At 42.2% G+C, this 15,446-nt stretch overlaps 2 protein-coding genes across 7 annotated transcripts in view; both read left to right on the forward strand.

The window, feature by feature from the left end:
• The first annotated feature begins 1,971 nt into the window (after window positions 1-1,971).
• CPNE1 (copine 1) overlaps window positions 1,972-15,446 on the forward strand; it is a 43,335-nt gene continuing 29,860 nt past the window's right edge. The window contains exons 1-2 of one of the 4 annotated variants that reach the window (XM_049817564.1): window positions 2,025-2,082; window positions 5,016-5,066. The gene's annotated coding sequence lies outside the window, so the exon portion shown is untranslated. Of the gene's footprint in view, window positions 2,083-4,990; window positions 5,067-9,620; window positions 9,722-15,446 lie in introns of those variants that run through there. The other 3 variants (XM_049817562.1, XM_049817566.1, XM_049817565.1) reach the window with 3 other exon arrangements.
• Window positions 2,006-14,161, forward strand: RBM12 (RNA binding motif protein 12). 3 transcript variants are annotated; one of them, XM_049817552.1, is made up of 3 exons: window positions 2,022-2,082; window positions 5,016-5,066; window positions 9,579-14,161. In XM_049817552.1, the coding sequence occupies exon 3, from the start codon at window positions 9,601-9,603 to the stop codon at window positions 12,241-12,243; it is 2,643 nt and encodes an 880-aa protein (XP_049673509.1). In that variant the 5' UTR covers window positions 2,022-2,082; window positions 5,016-5,066; window positions 9,579-9,600; the 3' UTR covers window positions 12,244-14,161. The 3 variants fall into 3 exon arrangements, with proteins under 3 accessions (XP_049673510.1, XP_049673509.1, XP_049673508.1); XM_049817551.1 differs by having other exon boundaries at window positions 2,051-2,082; window positions 4,984-5,066; XM_049817553.1 differs by lacking the exon at window positions 5,016-5,066 and having other exon boundaries at window positions 2,006-2,082.

Genomic DNA, 15,446 nt, shown 5'->3' on the forward strand with positions numbered 1-15,446 from the left:
GACAAACAAAGACCCATTGTCTAATAGTTGGTTCCTAAACCCTAAATCATGTCTAGTTATTGTTTCCCTATTTTAAATATTAACTGATGGGGGCTGTACACAAGACTTTAGTAGTTCCCTGGTTATTTCAACTGTATTGTACATATTAATTGATAACAATGCTATAAAAAGACAAATTACTGGATACTACCTATGGCAATCAAGGAGTGATGTGTAAGCAGATGGCACACCTAGCAAGACAAAGGAGGTGTTAGCTTGACAGAACTGATAAATTTTCAGGGCAGCCATTATCATAAATACCAAATAGAGTACAAAATCTGTAAAATGAGGGATAATAGGGAGAAGATAGTGTCGGCTGTTTATTGGGAGGGGTTGAGAGTTGTAAAGGAGAATTTGGAAGTAGAAAGAGGGGATATACAGGGAAACAAATAATGGAGTGGGGGTTACTGTGGTGCTGAGCAGCCCCAGGCCTGTTCCTGTTGCCTCAGGACAACACACCCATTGCACAGTTTGGCCCTGGTTTCTGTTAAGTGGTGAAACCCAACTAATTTAACTGAACCATTGAACTCCCAAATTAGCTGGAAAAGTGTTTGCAACGTGAGGCAATGATTTATTCATTTCTTGCAGCAGGCTATGCAGGGTTTTTTTCATTGAAAATGGATGTTGCTGCAGTACCTGTGTCTGCTGACGCGCAGTGACAGCATCTCCTGTGGGGTGTCTAGCCGTTTTTCAGCTCTGGACACTGTCTAGTTATTTGTATTGCACCTGTATTGAAGTCAAGCAAAGGACAAACATAGCATAGGGCAGTTACACTCAAAAGGGCATCGACCCAGGGTAATCTGACTGTCATGTTGAGATATGTTCATCTGATTTGTGTTAATATAAACAATGCTAGGGCCGCATAATAAAATGTGACCCTCACTGTTTATGTAATCTTTAACCATTTTGTCGATCCTTGTATAACCGCAGGCCGGGAGGAGACAGATGATATGTACATAGTTCATTCTCCTTTTACCAACCCAAAACCGGTTCTGTTGTTAACTATCCTGGAAAAGAACTGAGGCATTTGGATGTGTGTTTGGCCTCAGGACTGCAGTGCTTGGGATCTTGATGGGCCATTTGTTGTGTGTATTTGTTGGGGGGGGGAGGTGTCCGTTGTGGACTTCTTCGGGTTCTGGTGACCGCGGCTGGTGCTGTGCACGGTGTCAGCGGTTACACAGGGCGTCTGCAGTCTGGCGCGAACAGTGGGGAGCTGGACAGAGACAAGTTTCTAAGCACCCCCACAACCAGGAGATGGAGAAGAATACGCCTAGTATGAATAGGTAATGAACGCTAGACTATACAAGAAGCCGTCTTGTTTTTCACGGCGTGCGTCTTGGTAGAGCAGAAGCTGCCGGCGTGCCCAGCGCTGTTTGCTTGCCTTTATTCATTTAATAAATTGTTAACTTTGTTTAAAATCCTGTTTGGGACAAAATTCATTTACAACAATGTTAATTCTGCAACCTGGTCCTAAGTGAAGATGTCAGAAACGACTACTCTCCTCAGAGATCTTTTGTTCGCTGGGAGTTCAATGCCTCCTTTCGAGTTCCCGTTTCCCAAGCAATAAGACTCAGTTACACCATCATTAATTTCCAGAAAATGTGTCACACTACCACCGTATTACTGTCGTACCAGAGGCAACTGTACGAATGTTGTCCTGCGGGCCCGACGTTGCTCTTTCCAGCCTTCTAGCTCTAGTGTTAGGAAAGGAGCGTGCTGACGGGAGGCAAAGCACGATTTCTCACGACAAAGCCTCCCGCGCCCCCTCGACCACTGTTGAGGTAAGGCGCATGCGCCGTCTGCCCCTGCGCGCGGCCCCGCCCCGGGCGGGGCGGGCTGCAGGAGGCCCTGCGTGCGCCGGCGGGCCACGCCCTCCTTCGGCCGCCTGGCCCAGGCCCCGCCCCTCCCTAGCGGCGGGTGGTGGAGCCGCATCGAGGCGGCCATTTTGTGGCGCTGCGCGGTCCGAGGCGCTGGGCTCGGCGCGGAGCGGGGCCCGGGGCAGTTTGGCTCCGTTCTAACCCTTTTTCCCGTACAGATCCCTCGGTAAGAGCGCGGCGGCGCCCGGGCGGGCTGGGCTGGGCCGGCTGCCTTGCCCCGCGTCTGCGGGCCTGCGGCGCGGCGTGGCGTGGCGAGGAGGGGAAGCGAGGCGAGGGGAGGGAGGCCGGGCGCGGCGCGGCTGGCACGCGTCCCCGCGCACAAAGGGCCGGGCCGAGCGACGCCTCCCGCGCTGCGGGCCCGGGGCGCCGAGCGGGGGCCGCTTCCGCCTCGCCGCGGCTTGGCGTGCTGAGGCCGGGGGTCCCGGGCCGCGGGCCGGCCCTTGCCCGCCCGCCGGCCCTTGCCCGCCCGCTTGTTCGCTCGCTCCCTCCCTCCCTCCCTCCCGCCCGCCGCGCCTCCGCCCGGCGGCCCGCGGAGCTGCGCGGCCGGCGCGGGCAGGTGAGTATGTGCGGGCCGAGGGCCCGGCCGGCGGGGGCGGCCGAGTGACCTTGCGGCGGCGCTGGAGCCCGAGGCGGGGCCGGGGCGCGGGGGCTCTGCCGGCGGCGGCCGGGGCGGTCTGGGGGTCGCGCGGGCCGGGAGCGGCGCCTCGCGGGCCTCGCGCTGCGGGGGAGTGGCGGAGCCGCGGGAGTTGCGCGCGCGGCGGCGGGGTCCCGTTGTCGGCGCCTCGCCCCTTCGGCGCGCGAGGAAGCGGCGCGGGGCCGGTCCCGGCGGGGCTCGTCCCGGGGGGGGCTCGGCGGGGCGCCGGCCGCTGCTCCTCGTCCGGCCCGCGGAACGAAGCGACGCAGGCGCTCCGGACTTTGAGGGGAAGGTCTCTGGTGCCTGCGGCGCTGCCGCCGCTTGCTGGGCTTACCCTCTAAGCACCAGTTAAGTTGCTGTGCAGTAACGTAACGCTCTTCTTCTCCACTAATAAAAAAGGAGCTCTGTAAAAAAAAAAAAAAACAAAAAAACAAAAAACCCAAACAAAAAACCCCCAAAAACCTAAACAAAAAAAAACAAACCCCGAAGCAACACCCCCCACCCCCCAAACAAACTAGTGTTGAAGTGAGTCCTGGAAGCACTCTGGGAGTCTGTGTGAGCTTTCTTTCGAAAAAACTCTTGGCTCTCGTTTTACTCACTCTTAAACTTGTCCATTTTTCTTAGTGATTTTTCTTACCCACCTCGATCTGCTGGGGTTAGGCAGAAAAAATCAGTAGATTGTTTCCTTGGTGGACTTCTCTTAAGGTTGTTTCATCGGCTGTTTTGTGTCCAGTGGATAGTGGTTCTTTCTGTATAGCTGATAGGGTGTTGTGGAGAGTCTCCCATGAAGTCCCAGAGGTGTGGTCTCAGCGTTGTGTGGGAGCACCTGTACTTTAGCCATTGTTTGCCTAGTTGATGTGCTGTTGTGCATCGGGTTGATTGGAAAGGATTCCTTTACCTACAAGAGTGATGGGTGGTTTTCTTAAAAGTTGAGAGAATTTGTTGGCAAACAAAAGTAGATGGTGTTTGGTGGAAAGGTGAAACATAGGAGAGTGGAGTTTTGCACCTTTTCTGAAGAATGCTGCTTGGTTTTGTTTATGTTGTTTCACATTGTAGCATCTTGTCTTAGTCCACTGCAAATCTTCAGCTTGTTTTCAGTGTTGTGAAGAGGAGCATATGCAACGCTGCGGTTGCTATACTGGAAATACATCAAATGATTTGGGTTTTTCTTCCAAATGGGAAGTTCGTTGCGCACAAAAGATTTATCTGCTGCTTGAAGCAGGTGTGTTTCTACATGAAACTGTTTTTCAGGCAGTTACATTCTTTTCTGCATTGTAAACTACTGTTTTGACACTGCTAGATATGAAAGTATATAGTTGAATCCTGCTAATATAGGATTGCTTGTTTCTCTTAAAGGTCTAATAAAATAAAAGGTGGTCTTCTAAATGTATTTGCCATTTTAATGTAAGTCTGAAGAGCGTAGTTGTATCTTTCTCACTTCTAAGTCTGCTGTTAATGTCCTGGAAAATCTGTGAATTATCTGTGTTTGTTTTAATTCCCCATTAGGGAGTTTGTGGATGGTTTGATAGTACTTCTTTAAGTTCACTTTGGTAAACATGCTTATAACCAAAAATGGCTTGTTTGGGTTGTGTGAGGAGGCGGCAGTTATCTGTTCTGAGTCTGATTCATTCCTGGATAGTTTTCCAAAGAATCACAATTTCAGTATGAGATGGTCTAATAAGCAATGAGGGAGCAAGGGTCTTCCGTCCCTTCTTTAAATACAAAATACATATGTTGCCACTTAAAATGTTTGGCGCTCTTGTTGAGTTTTAATCTTAGGGAGACAATTTTTATACAGGGATGAAAAAAAATGGGTATTGTTCAGGATTTGGATAATGAAATTACAGAGTACAACTGAAAATACAGTGTCTCGGTGGGGAGTTCTTGCTGTGTGCTCTGTAGAGGTGATTGCCTAGAGGTGGCTGCGAAATGTCACTTAGTTTCACCAGTTTGTGTGACTCCTGAAGAATTCTTTACATGCAGCAATAGGGAGGTTTTCAGCGGTGCAGCTTATGTTGCTCTGTTCAAGTAAGATGTGCAGTTGGAGGAAGGAATATCATTATTGATGGAGTAAGGGTTTGTTTGTTAAAATTCAGGGTTTTCAAGTATTTAATTCTCTTTGCTTTTGAAAGAGTGATTTGTTCATCTATTGGTGATGGGAAAATTTGAAAGTTTCTTTGAACGTTTTCTGGTTCTTTTTATATTCTTTGTGGAAGGCATATTCATGTCTTGAAACCATACAAAAACTGCAGTGCAATTGCCAACAGGTCATACAGGGATAAGGTATTAGAAAATGCACTCTTGTGGTTGTAATGTCGCAGTGCCTTGTGGTGGTCGCAGGTTTGAACTTTCTAGATATACAGTTCTTTGTGGACTGTTACTGCTGTTGTGTTGCCTGCATTGATTTTTGCCTCCATTTATTCTTTATTGCAGTCTAAAAGTTGGTTTTAATTGGTTGCCCACAGGATTGGCTTGGCTTCTGCTACTTGTTAAGAAAAAAACATCTGTCTTTGCAGGTAAGAGCCTTTGAATTGAAGACTTCTTTATATGCATATTGAGTATATCTTAAATATTTGAAGCTTTTGGAATCTGTGAATTGGTGTCAAAACACTTGGGTCAAATAATGTATCGCTAGTCTCTTTACTTTGACTCCCACTGGTGATGGTGGTTCTGACAATGTTGTTCTTGTAAACAGAATTTTCTGCCAAACTAATGTTTTGTTGTTTCATCAGCATGTGGTAGTCTGGAACACTCTCCCAGTTATTTTGCACTGTTGGAAAATGTAGCTACTTTGCTGCACGCCACAGGTCTGCATGTTTCTAACTATCGGAGTTTAGAAGTGTACAGCAATTGGTTCTAATGAGTTTCTGCAGCATTTAAAGGGATCAGATAGTTTCAAATTAGCTCAGAGATGACTATCTTAATCTAACAGGTTGATTTTAGCCTTTGAAGAAGAAAAAGCAAAATTGTAGTCTGCAGTTTTAGCTTTTGCTAGATAGCCTGGATACTTAAAATTCGTCCTACAATATCAGTGTTATTCCAGTTCTTAGTCTTCATCCAATAATTGCCAAATATGTTGTATTTGTGTTTGTACCGCGTGGGTATTGTACTTTCATATTCCCCAGGGACTAGGTTGAATCTTCTGAGCTTCTCTTAATTTGAAAAATGTGTACATCTTAAAAGGCTACTCTGGCGTTTCTATCGATTTATGCATATGACCCAAATTCTTATTTTACTGACTAGTACATAGATGGAAGAACTAATATTGTCGTCTTGTATACCTTTTTCCAGTGTAACATCAACATTTTTAAAGACCTTACTGTCAAGACATAAACCTGTTGTTAAGGCTCATCAAATGAGTTGAATCAGATTGATTGTTGGGAGCCATTTACTCTCCATTTTTGATCTCAGCTTGTTAATGGGGATGGATTGTCCATAGTACAACTCTAGGATTTTGTGCTTCCGGTCTCTCAAAAAATACACCAAACATACAACATGACAACAAAAACCACTTTTGCCTTGAAGTACCTTTTTGTACAGGGGGAAAAGCAGGCAGCCTGAGAACACCTCTAAAAGCCCAACAGAAAGCCTTCAGTGCACGCTTAACAGGCACGTAGCCGGTTCTGTCTGAAGTTAATGTTGCCTCTGCATGTATGTTGATCTTTACAAGTGAACAGTGAAATACTTGAGCAGGCTTTGCTTTTTCATTAGTTGGGAAATTTGGGTGAGTGGGTTATTGTCTTGTAAGTGCATTTTGGAAAAAATCAGGCTTCTGGTTGTTTAGAAATGTGAAATTTGGCCCTTTTGGTCCTTGTGATTTTTCTTTAAATCACAACAGCAAAACTAATACTTTGTTAAAACACTGAAATCCTGAAAAAAATGAAGCAGTTCTGTTCTCAGTTGACAAAATATTCTTTTGCCAAAAATATTTGATGGAGTAAAGTCCTTAAAATTCTTTTTATTCATGCCGTGCTACTGTTAGCTCTTGCTTAATAGCAAGCATTTGCTTAATGTCATGCATGGAATTAACTACAGTGAAGTCATTGCAGCTAGTTTTTCTAGCAACTATATGCCTAAGCAGCTGTTTGGGTTTGTCAATAGTGATCTAGTGGACCTAAATAGAATACTTAGTAACAAAACTTCAAGATCTCTCTTAGCATTTATAATGAAGTTCTGAAGTTAGTGCAAGATTGAAACACTTGCATTATCCCAAAAGTTATGTAAATGTTAAATGCTTGAACTCTTAAGAATTCTTTTGAGACCTTATCTGTTAATTTGTCTTCTGAGCTAGATTCATGGAATCATTAGTAAATGTAGTTATCTAGCAGGTGTCAGTTCTGATAGAGAATATATGATGTTCTAAACCAGCAGACCTGAGCAGAAAAACCTTCCCAATTTGTCTTTGTTCAACTAATGGCCAAGTCAGGTCGTCATCCCTTTTGTATTAGTAAGGAAATAAAAGTAATCTCCCATTTAACACAAGGAGCTTCAAATATCTTCGCTCCTGATGCATAAAAATTTTTGAAACTCATTTCTTTGTATAACAGTTAATAGAGAAAATGTAAATCTCCTAGCAAGATTTGCTATTAATAGTGTTTTAGTTTTCAAAACATAGGTGTAAAACCAGGGATACTTTTAACCTACTTGCTTGCCTCAAGATCATCTTATTCAAAAGCAATCCTGTAGCATAATGTAGTAAACTTCAGTTTTACAGTACCCTTTAGTATGGCTTCCTTAAAGTATGCAGAATTTTCATTTTAACTTTAGCTTCAGAGATAGCTATCAATGTTAGGCAAACTTAAAACTATAGAATCATTGAAAAATACTGCTGTTTTAAAACAGTGCAAAAAGTCTTACATGCTTTCTTAGATATGTACATAGCATAGGTAGTTCTTACTTTGACCTGGTTTGTTTTTTTTTTCTTTTTTCTACATGGGCCAGTTATTTTGCTGTTGGAAAATGATTGGGCAATGAGCTTTATTCTCAAGTTAAATGTGTCACCCTAAGTGATAAATGCAAGGATGTTGCTTTTGTTACCTCGCCCTGGCGACGGGAAAGTTGCTTTTAAAAAAAACATAGTCCCTGAGGCGCTTAGTATATATTCTCCTTTTGTTGCTGCCATCCCTTGGTGGAGGAGGGGTTTTCTTAGTGGTCTGTACAACTAAGATTTTTTTAGACGTTCTCATGTTTGTCTTGCAAGTTCCAGTCTCTCTTTCAAGATGGTGTAGTAAGGAATTGGACACTCATTCACAGTGGCTAGAGTGGCAGAGCTAATTTTGTGCCAGTGGGATTGTCTGCTGTTTCCTTGAGGAAGAAAGGTCCTCTGCACTTCTCTGGTGTCAACTGGATGTGGACCAATGCTCTGTAGTACCCCAGTATGTTGTGTGAGTTCATTAGTGTATGGAAGGGGTTAGCTGTGGTTTATTGGGCAACAAAACAAAATACATAAGTACCCATTTGAGTACTGTGAAGTTCCATCATGCAAACAAAATAATTGCTTCTTTTTTTCCCTGTAGAAGAATTGTTACTTTTGTTTTCATTAAGTACTGAATTCAGCCTTACCTGGCGTGGTTAAATTGTTGGATGGTGGCTTTATCTGGTAGTTAAGGATGTATTCAACGTGTGTCTACTCTAAAGTGATTGGAAGACCTCGACAGGCAAATGCAGCTGACTTAAAGATTTGACTGTATGCTGGGATACAATATTTAGCTGAATGTGAAATGGGAGATAGATACTGATTATAGTTGGTTATAGCTTTGGTATACAGCCAGAAGTCTTTGGTGCACTGCCTCTTGGTGTTGCATTGTATCATCTGGTTCATCCTTGATTTCAAATGCTTAGTTAACACCATTTGTATGTGACTAATGGGAGCCTTGGAGGTCTTCCATACAGATACTGAAATGGCTTGTATTTAGGAAGTTTCAGAGATGAAGTGGCTCAGGTGAAACAAGATGCTACTGCTGACTGTTTAGGATGAGAGGCTGTCTTCTGAACTGGTGAATTTTGCTAGCATTGATAAGATGCTTTCAGTCTTTCCTGAAGGTTTGTCAAGAATGAGTGAGAATTACCTAGTTTCCTGTTCATCTTGAATTTCTGGTATGACCTCAGGCTTCTCTGTAGTATGCGTACAAGGTAACTGTCAAGATCTAGCTGTTCAAAATTTATCTTAAGCTTTCACTAACCTCAGCTGCAGAGGTAAAAGTCACTTACTTGTGCCTGAGACGGAAGGTGTAATATTAGACAGAACACCTGCAACTATTAAAAAATTGTACCTTGTTTTTGAAAGTTGTGAAGGCCAAATATCTAGCTAGGATATGCAAAATGTCTTGGGTTAGTTTATAACAGTTGGTTAACTTCATGGTTGGCTTGACCTCTTGCCTTTGCTAGGAGAAAAATATAAGTATAATCTAGATGGTCTCTGTTAGGATGTCGTGTGAGTCTCACTGTTGCTAGTTGTCCATAATGGGTTTTTGTTCATAACCAACCAACTGTTACGTTCCTAGTTGTTTTCACCTGGCAGGAGATTAAATTCCCACCCACCCCCACCCCCCACTCCCCCAAATGAAAGAGAACTGTTTATTTCTTTAGGTGTGCAGAATTTTTCACAGTTACTTTGCCAGGTACAGTGGATACCATATCAGTGTATGGTAAATTAATTTTGTTTGCTTGGCTAAAATACTCATTTTGCTTATGTTCCATTAAATATTCAACTACTGATATAATAGTTCTGATTTTTGCTGTTTCTTAGTTTTTGGGTTTTTTTTTACTGACACATGTGGGTCTTAGTTTAACAGTTATTTTGGAATTTCTAGTGCAAAATGTATACTGATTGTGTTGGTAAATGTTTTAATACTTCACTCTATATGAAGTAAACAACCATGAATAAGGAACTTGGAATATAAACATGCTTAATCTTTGCAAGATGTTGTTAGGTGTATGTAAACAAATATAGTAGATGGTGTCTGTAGGTAATTGCATGGTGTCATAAACAGTAGTCTGACATAGCCGTTGCCTTTTCTCATCTGCAGGTGTGTGTTGTTTCAGCGCAGCATGGCTGTGGTCATCCGCTTGCAAGGTCTCCCGATTGTGGCGGGGACCATGGACATTCGCCACTTCTTCTCTGGATTGACCATTCCTGATGGGGGCGTGCATATTGTAGGGGGTGAACTGGGTGAGGCTTTCATCGTTTTTGCCACTGATGAAGATGCAAGGCTTGGTATGATGCGCACAGGTGGTACAATTAAAGGGTCAAAAGTAACGTTATTGCTGAGCAGTAAAACTGAAATGCAGAACATGATAGAACTGAGTCGTAGGCGTTTTGAAACTGCCAATCTAGATATGCCACCAGCAAATGCTAGCAGGTCGGGACCACCACCTAGTTCTGGAATGAGTGGAAGGGTTAACTTACCTACTACTGTACCTAACTTTAATAATCCTTCTCCTAGTGTAGTAACTGCTTCTACTACTGTGCATGAAAGCAATAAAAACATATCCACATTTTCTACTGCCAGTATGGGGACTGCACCTCCAAATCTTGGGAGTACCTTTGGTAGCCCAACATTTAGCTCAACTATACCTAGCACAGCATCCCCAATGAACACAGTACCTCCTCCACCAATCCCTCCTATCCCAGCTATGCCATCTTTGCCACCAATGCCTTCTATTCCCCCGATACCTGTTCCACCTCCTGTACCCACACTGCCTCCTGTTCCTCCGGTTCCTCCGATACCCCCTGTGCCCCCTGTACCTCCAATGACACCTATGCCTCCCATATCAGGAATGCCTCCTATGAATCCTCCACCCGTAGCACCTTTACCCACTGGAATGAATGGGTCTGGAGCAGCAGTGAATATGAACAGCGGCTTGAATCCATTGTTTATTGGTCCCATGAATCCTGTAAATCCTATCCAGATGAATTCTCAAAGTAGTGTCAAGCCAATTCCAATCAATCCAGATGATTTGTATGTCAGCGTTCATGGAATGCCCTTTTCTGCAACAGAATCTGATGTGAAAGACTTTTTCCTTGGGCTCCGTGTGGATGCAGTCCATATGCTGAAGGATCATGTAGGTCGAAATAATGGAAATGGACTAGTTAAGTTTTTTTCTCCTCAAGATACATTTGAAGCACTGAAGCGAAACAGAATGCTGATGATTCAGCGCTATGTTGAAGTTAGTCCTGCAACAGAGAGACAGTGGGTGGCTGCTGGAGGCCATATAACTTTCAAGCAAACCATGGGTCCCTCTGGGCAGTCACACCCTCCTCCTCCCCAGGCTCATTCTAGGTCCAAATCTCCTAGTGGACAGAAAAGGTCACGGTCGAGATCTCCCCATGAGCAGGGTTTCTGTGTTTATTTGAAAGGTCTTCCATTTGAATCGGAGAACAAGCATGTGATAGATTTTTTTAAAAAGCTGGATATAGTTGAAGACAGCATTTATATAGCTTATGGACCTAATGGGAAGGCAATTGGAGAGGGTTTTGTCGAGTTCAGGAATGAAGCTGATTATAAAGCAGCTTTGTGTCATCATAAGCAGTATATAGGGAATCGCTTTATACAAGTTCATCCAATTACTAAAAAAGCGATGTTAGAAAAGATAGATATGATTCGTAAAAGATTGCAGAACTTCAACTATGACCAGAGAGAAATCCTCATGAATGCTGAGGGAGAACCAGGCTCACCAAAATTGTGTGCACATATATCTAATATTCCATACAATATAACAAAAATGGAAATCCTTCAGTTTCTAGAGGGACTGGCAGTAGAAGAAAACTCCGTACAAATTCTTGTTGATAATAATGGGCAAGGTTTAGGACAAGCACTGGTTCAGTTTAAAGCTGAAGACGATGCTCGTAAGGCAGAGCGCTTGCACCGTAAAAAACTGAATGGAAGAGATGTTGTTTTGCGTTTGATAACTGTAGAAGAAATGAGAGATATTGAGAGAAGCCCACCATCTCAAGGGAAAAAGATACTGAAAATACCGATACAAGGAAATGCAACTGTGCCAGGAGCACAGGGTGCTGGTGGGGATGATCATGCCTTCTTGGGGGGAAATTCTAAAGATGCAAACAGTGGTCCTCCGTTTAATTTCCCTGGTAACTTTAGCGGGTCTGGCACATTCGGTCCTCCTCTACCACCACCTGGAATAGGTGGCTTTCCTGATTCTAGACCAGGAATACCTACAGTTGCAACTAGCGGTTTACCTGGTGCAGGTATTGAGGTCCCAGGTTTTGCAGGTGGTCCTGGTAATTTGAGTGGGCCGGCAGGTTTTGCAGGGGGTCCTCAGACTTTTGGTAATGGTCCTGGCAATTTAAGTGGACCCCCTGCCTTTGCTGCTGGTCCTCCAGGAATTGCTAGTGGTCTTGGACATTTAAGTGGACCTCCAGGGTTTGGACCTGGACCAGGAAATATACATATTAGTGGACCTCCAGGTTTTGGAACAGGGTCTGGGAAGCCAGGACCAACTGTCATTAAAGTACAAAATATGCCCTTTACTGTTTCGGTGGATGAAATTTTGGATTTCTTTTATGGTTACCAAGTGATCCCTGGTTCAGTGTGCTTAAAATACAATGAAAAAGGCATGCCCACTGGAGAAGCAATGGTTGCATTTGAGTCTCGTGATGAAGCTATGGCAGCTGTTGTCGATTTAAATGACAGGCCTATAGGCTCCAGAAAAGTAAAACTTGTTTTAGGGTAGCTGTTAATATGAAGTAGTTGTAGAATAGATATTCATAGTGCTGTGATAAGTGCATCCGGATTGGTTTTTATAGTATTTCCAGGATAGAACCTGTGGATTGTTTAAATTGTAAAACAGATTGGTTTTGATAAGAGAGCACTGGGTTAGCCATTACATGAGAAACACTGCGAAGATAGATGTGCAGTGGATTTTCCCGTACAAATATGTGGAAAAGCTAGACAGATTCTTATTCATCATAGAAGTTTGGTAAACTGTACTGGATGCAGTGCTTATCAAGGAACCTAGATTGGTTTTACGTAGTTTTGGATAAGGGAAATAGATGAATTCAGTGAAGCTCTTCAGTGGGTGCTCTTGCAAGCCATTGTAAAATAGATAGCTATTTCTAGATTTGGTTAAAAGCTGGCTGAATTTGCTTTGTTTACAGGTCAAAGCTTTGTTTAAAGTCCTGATTTTACTCTGCAACTGAACGAATTCTCAGTGTACACAGATTAATTGTTTTGTGTATGTATCTTTATTTTTTCCAAGATTCTCACTGTATGAACAGTTGAATTATGCCCATTGCTGATGTGTCTACCAAACTAATTCCTATAAGTATGAGCAGAATCGTTCTGTAAAATTCAAGCTGTTCTTTGTGGAATAACCTTTAGTTATTTATATATTGCAATTATTACTGTGCAGAATAAGACTTTTGCCACAAGTATAGCTAACCTCAAACATTATCATACGAGTTTTACAGTACACTTACGAAACATTTGCAGTGAAGTAACAACTTGAAAATGTGCTTTATTGTTTAAGTAGCTTGATTTGTTAGGATTACATGAATCAGTTGGGATAGGATCTTTGACACTCGTTGGATATTGATGTTGTATTTCTCATGTGTCTCTTGAACTCCTTGCATAGAGTCTCTGCTAAGAGAACCAAAGTGGTGATTATTAGTAGAAGATTGGAGTCCAGCTAAAGTTTTACATTAGTTTATATATGAAAGAAACTTTTCTCTTCAGCAACTCTGTCATGAATTACTGCTATGGGTGAATTCAGAGATAAAATTTATTTTTCTCCAAAACTTGAAAATACTGAGTTTACTATATATTTTTACAATAAAGTTGTGCTGTTGTATTCAAAGTCTGTAAAGAGTTGCCATTTTCTTTGCTGTGCAGTAAAACTTTCCATGGAAAAACAGATAATTGGAAAGGAAGTAGTTACACAAGTGAAAAGTAGAAATTTTTTGGTTCATCCTTGCTTGGTTTATGATAAATTTTAAGACTTGGGCATTGCCTGAAAAATTCTGCTATTCCCTGCAAATCATTGTACTTAAACATAGTAAACTTTAAAACCCTTTTGGTTTTTGGACAAAGAAAAACAGTGCCTTTTGGTGTTGCATATCATGGAACACTGAAGTGTATAGTCAGGCAAAATTGAGAGGTGCAAGTGGCAACAGTTTTATTCATGTGGTGTGTAGGAGAGATTTGAAAACCTGTGCAGTGCTGCATCCTGAGAGGATTTCACAGTACAGGAATATGTGGAAGGATTGTATAAAGGTGTACTTCAATAAAGAGGCGGTCGCATTACACAGATGCTTCTGTAATTCATTAGCATAATTTTGTTTTGACAGATTACTAGGTGGTCCCAACTTTGGAAAAGTCATGTGATTTGTATATACTGTTTAAAATTAAGCCTCCTGTTAATAAAACTGTCTGTCTCTGAAGCTTCATGTTATGCGTTTCAACAGTCTTTGGGAGTAATGTTTCAACAGCAGATCTTTTGTTTCTTTTTTTTTTTTTTTTCCTTTGAAAGTCTGAAAGTACTCTTGCTGATGTCAGAAAGATGTGTGATTAGGAGTCAAGCCTTTCAGTTTATTTTAAAAAATTTGCTCTTTGTTTTTTAAACAACTTTTATTAAAGTTTCATACTATATTGGAGTTATTTGGGTGCTCGTTTCTTCATGTTTCATATTAGAATAAAATTACTGAAAAGGAAAACTTGGCTTCATTGTTCACAGAATTGATTTAAGATATTAGTATATGTTGACTTGTGGAAACCCTTGATAACTTTTTTCAAGTTCAAATGAATCACAACAATGCTTGCCTTGTTGTGAAATGTAATTAAACTACAGGTGTCTGGAATTAGCTACACAGTTCTGTGTTACTGTCTTTTGATTTCACGTCTCGATCCTCTTAGTAATGGATACAGGGTTATTAGTGTTTGTGTTAGACACAGCATATGCTGCAAAACATGCTTGTGTGCCTGTTCCTTTGGACTTTCTAAAAGTGCAGGTTTGTTTTGGAAATCTTCTGTTTTCTGATTCTTGATTTTCTGTATGGTCTACAGATGTTTAAATGCTTCTCTTAAAAAAAAGTGCAAACCAATACAAAAAGCCGTTGGTGTTGGGAACATTGACATGGATGGAATGCTTAAGTGGAGGATTTGGGGTGGGGAAGGGGCTCTTGCCCAGCAATTGATGCTCTATATCTTTTAGCATAAATTAGTAGTAAATTAGTAAATATCCCCTCTTCCTTGGGAGTAGGCCCTTGGTAAAAATAGGAAGTCATAGCATATTTAGAATTTCTTTATGTGCTATAAACAATACAGCTGCTGTCCCAAATAGTTACGATTGATCTTTTAAAGCATATGTAGAGAAAAGTTCATTATCACGTGTCACTCGTGAATGTAAGAAGTTTTCTATAACAACTTGCTTTCATGTTAGAAGCAGCCTTAAACTGCATGTCATGCTAAATTATGAGGGATACCCTTATATTAACAGACTACATGGCTAGATTTGATAAAATTGCTTACTTTGCATGTGTTTATATTCATGAATAGCCTTGAAAATAAGGGGTAGGACCTCTGAGGTCCTGTCTCCAGTGTGGAAGGTATGTCACTGCCCTTGTATATACATCAAGGCTGGCTGCTAACGAGGTAGCAACAGAAAGAATCAGCTAATGGACGCTGCTCAAATTTGCAGTTGTTTTGGCCTTGAAGCTTGGAGTGTCAGGAACCGATACCCTGCTTAGCCTCGTTGGAACAATGCAGTCAGTGACACTGATGTCCCAATTTCTTCTTCAAGTTATGGAAAGAAGGTATTTGTGTTTATGTAACTAGCTAAGTTGGTGTTTTTAGCAGTTCCTTCAGTGTTAGTGTCTAAGTACTACTTCTCAAACAAGTAAATGGTAAAGTGTTACATTCACAATGTGATTTCTGTTAATC

This window comes from Accipiter gentilis, chromosome 14 (assembly GCF_929443795.1).
Source record: "Accipiter gentilis chromosome 14, bAccGen1.1, whole genome shotgun sequence".
Lineage (NCBI taxonomy): Eukaryota > Metazoa > Chordata > Aves > Accipitriformes > Accipitridae > Astur > Astur gentilis.

What these genes read in the sequence shown, in the direction of transcription:
- RBM12 (XM_049817553.1), top strand. Translation starts at nt 9,601, where the DNA reads ATGGCTGTGGTCATCCGCTTGCAAGGTCTCCCGATTGTGGCGGGGACC.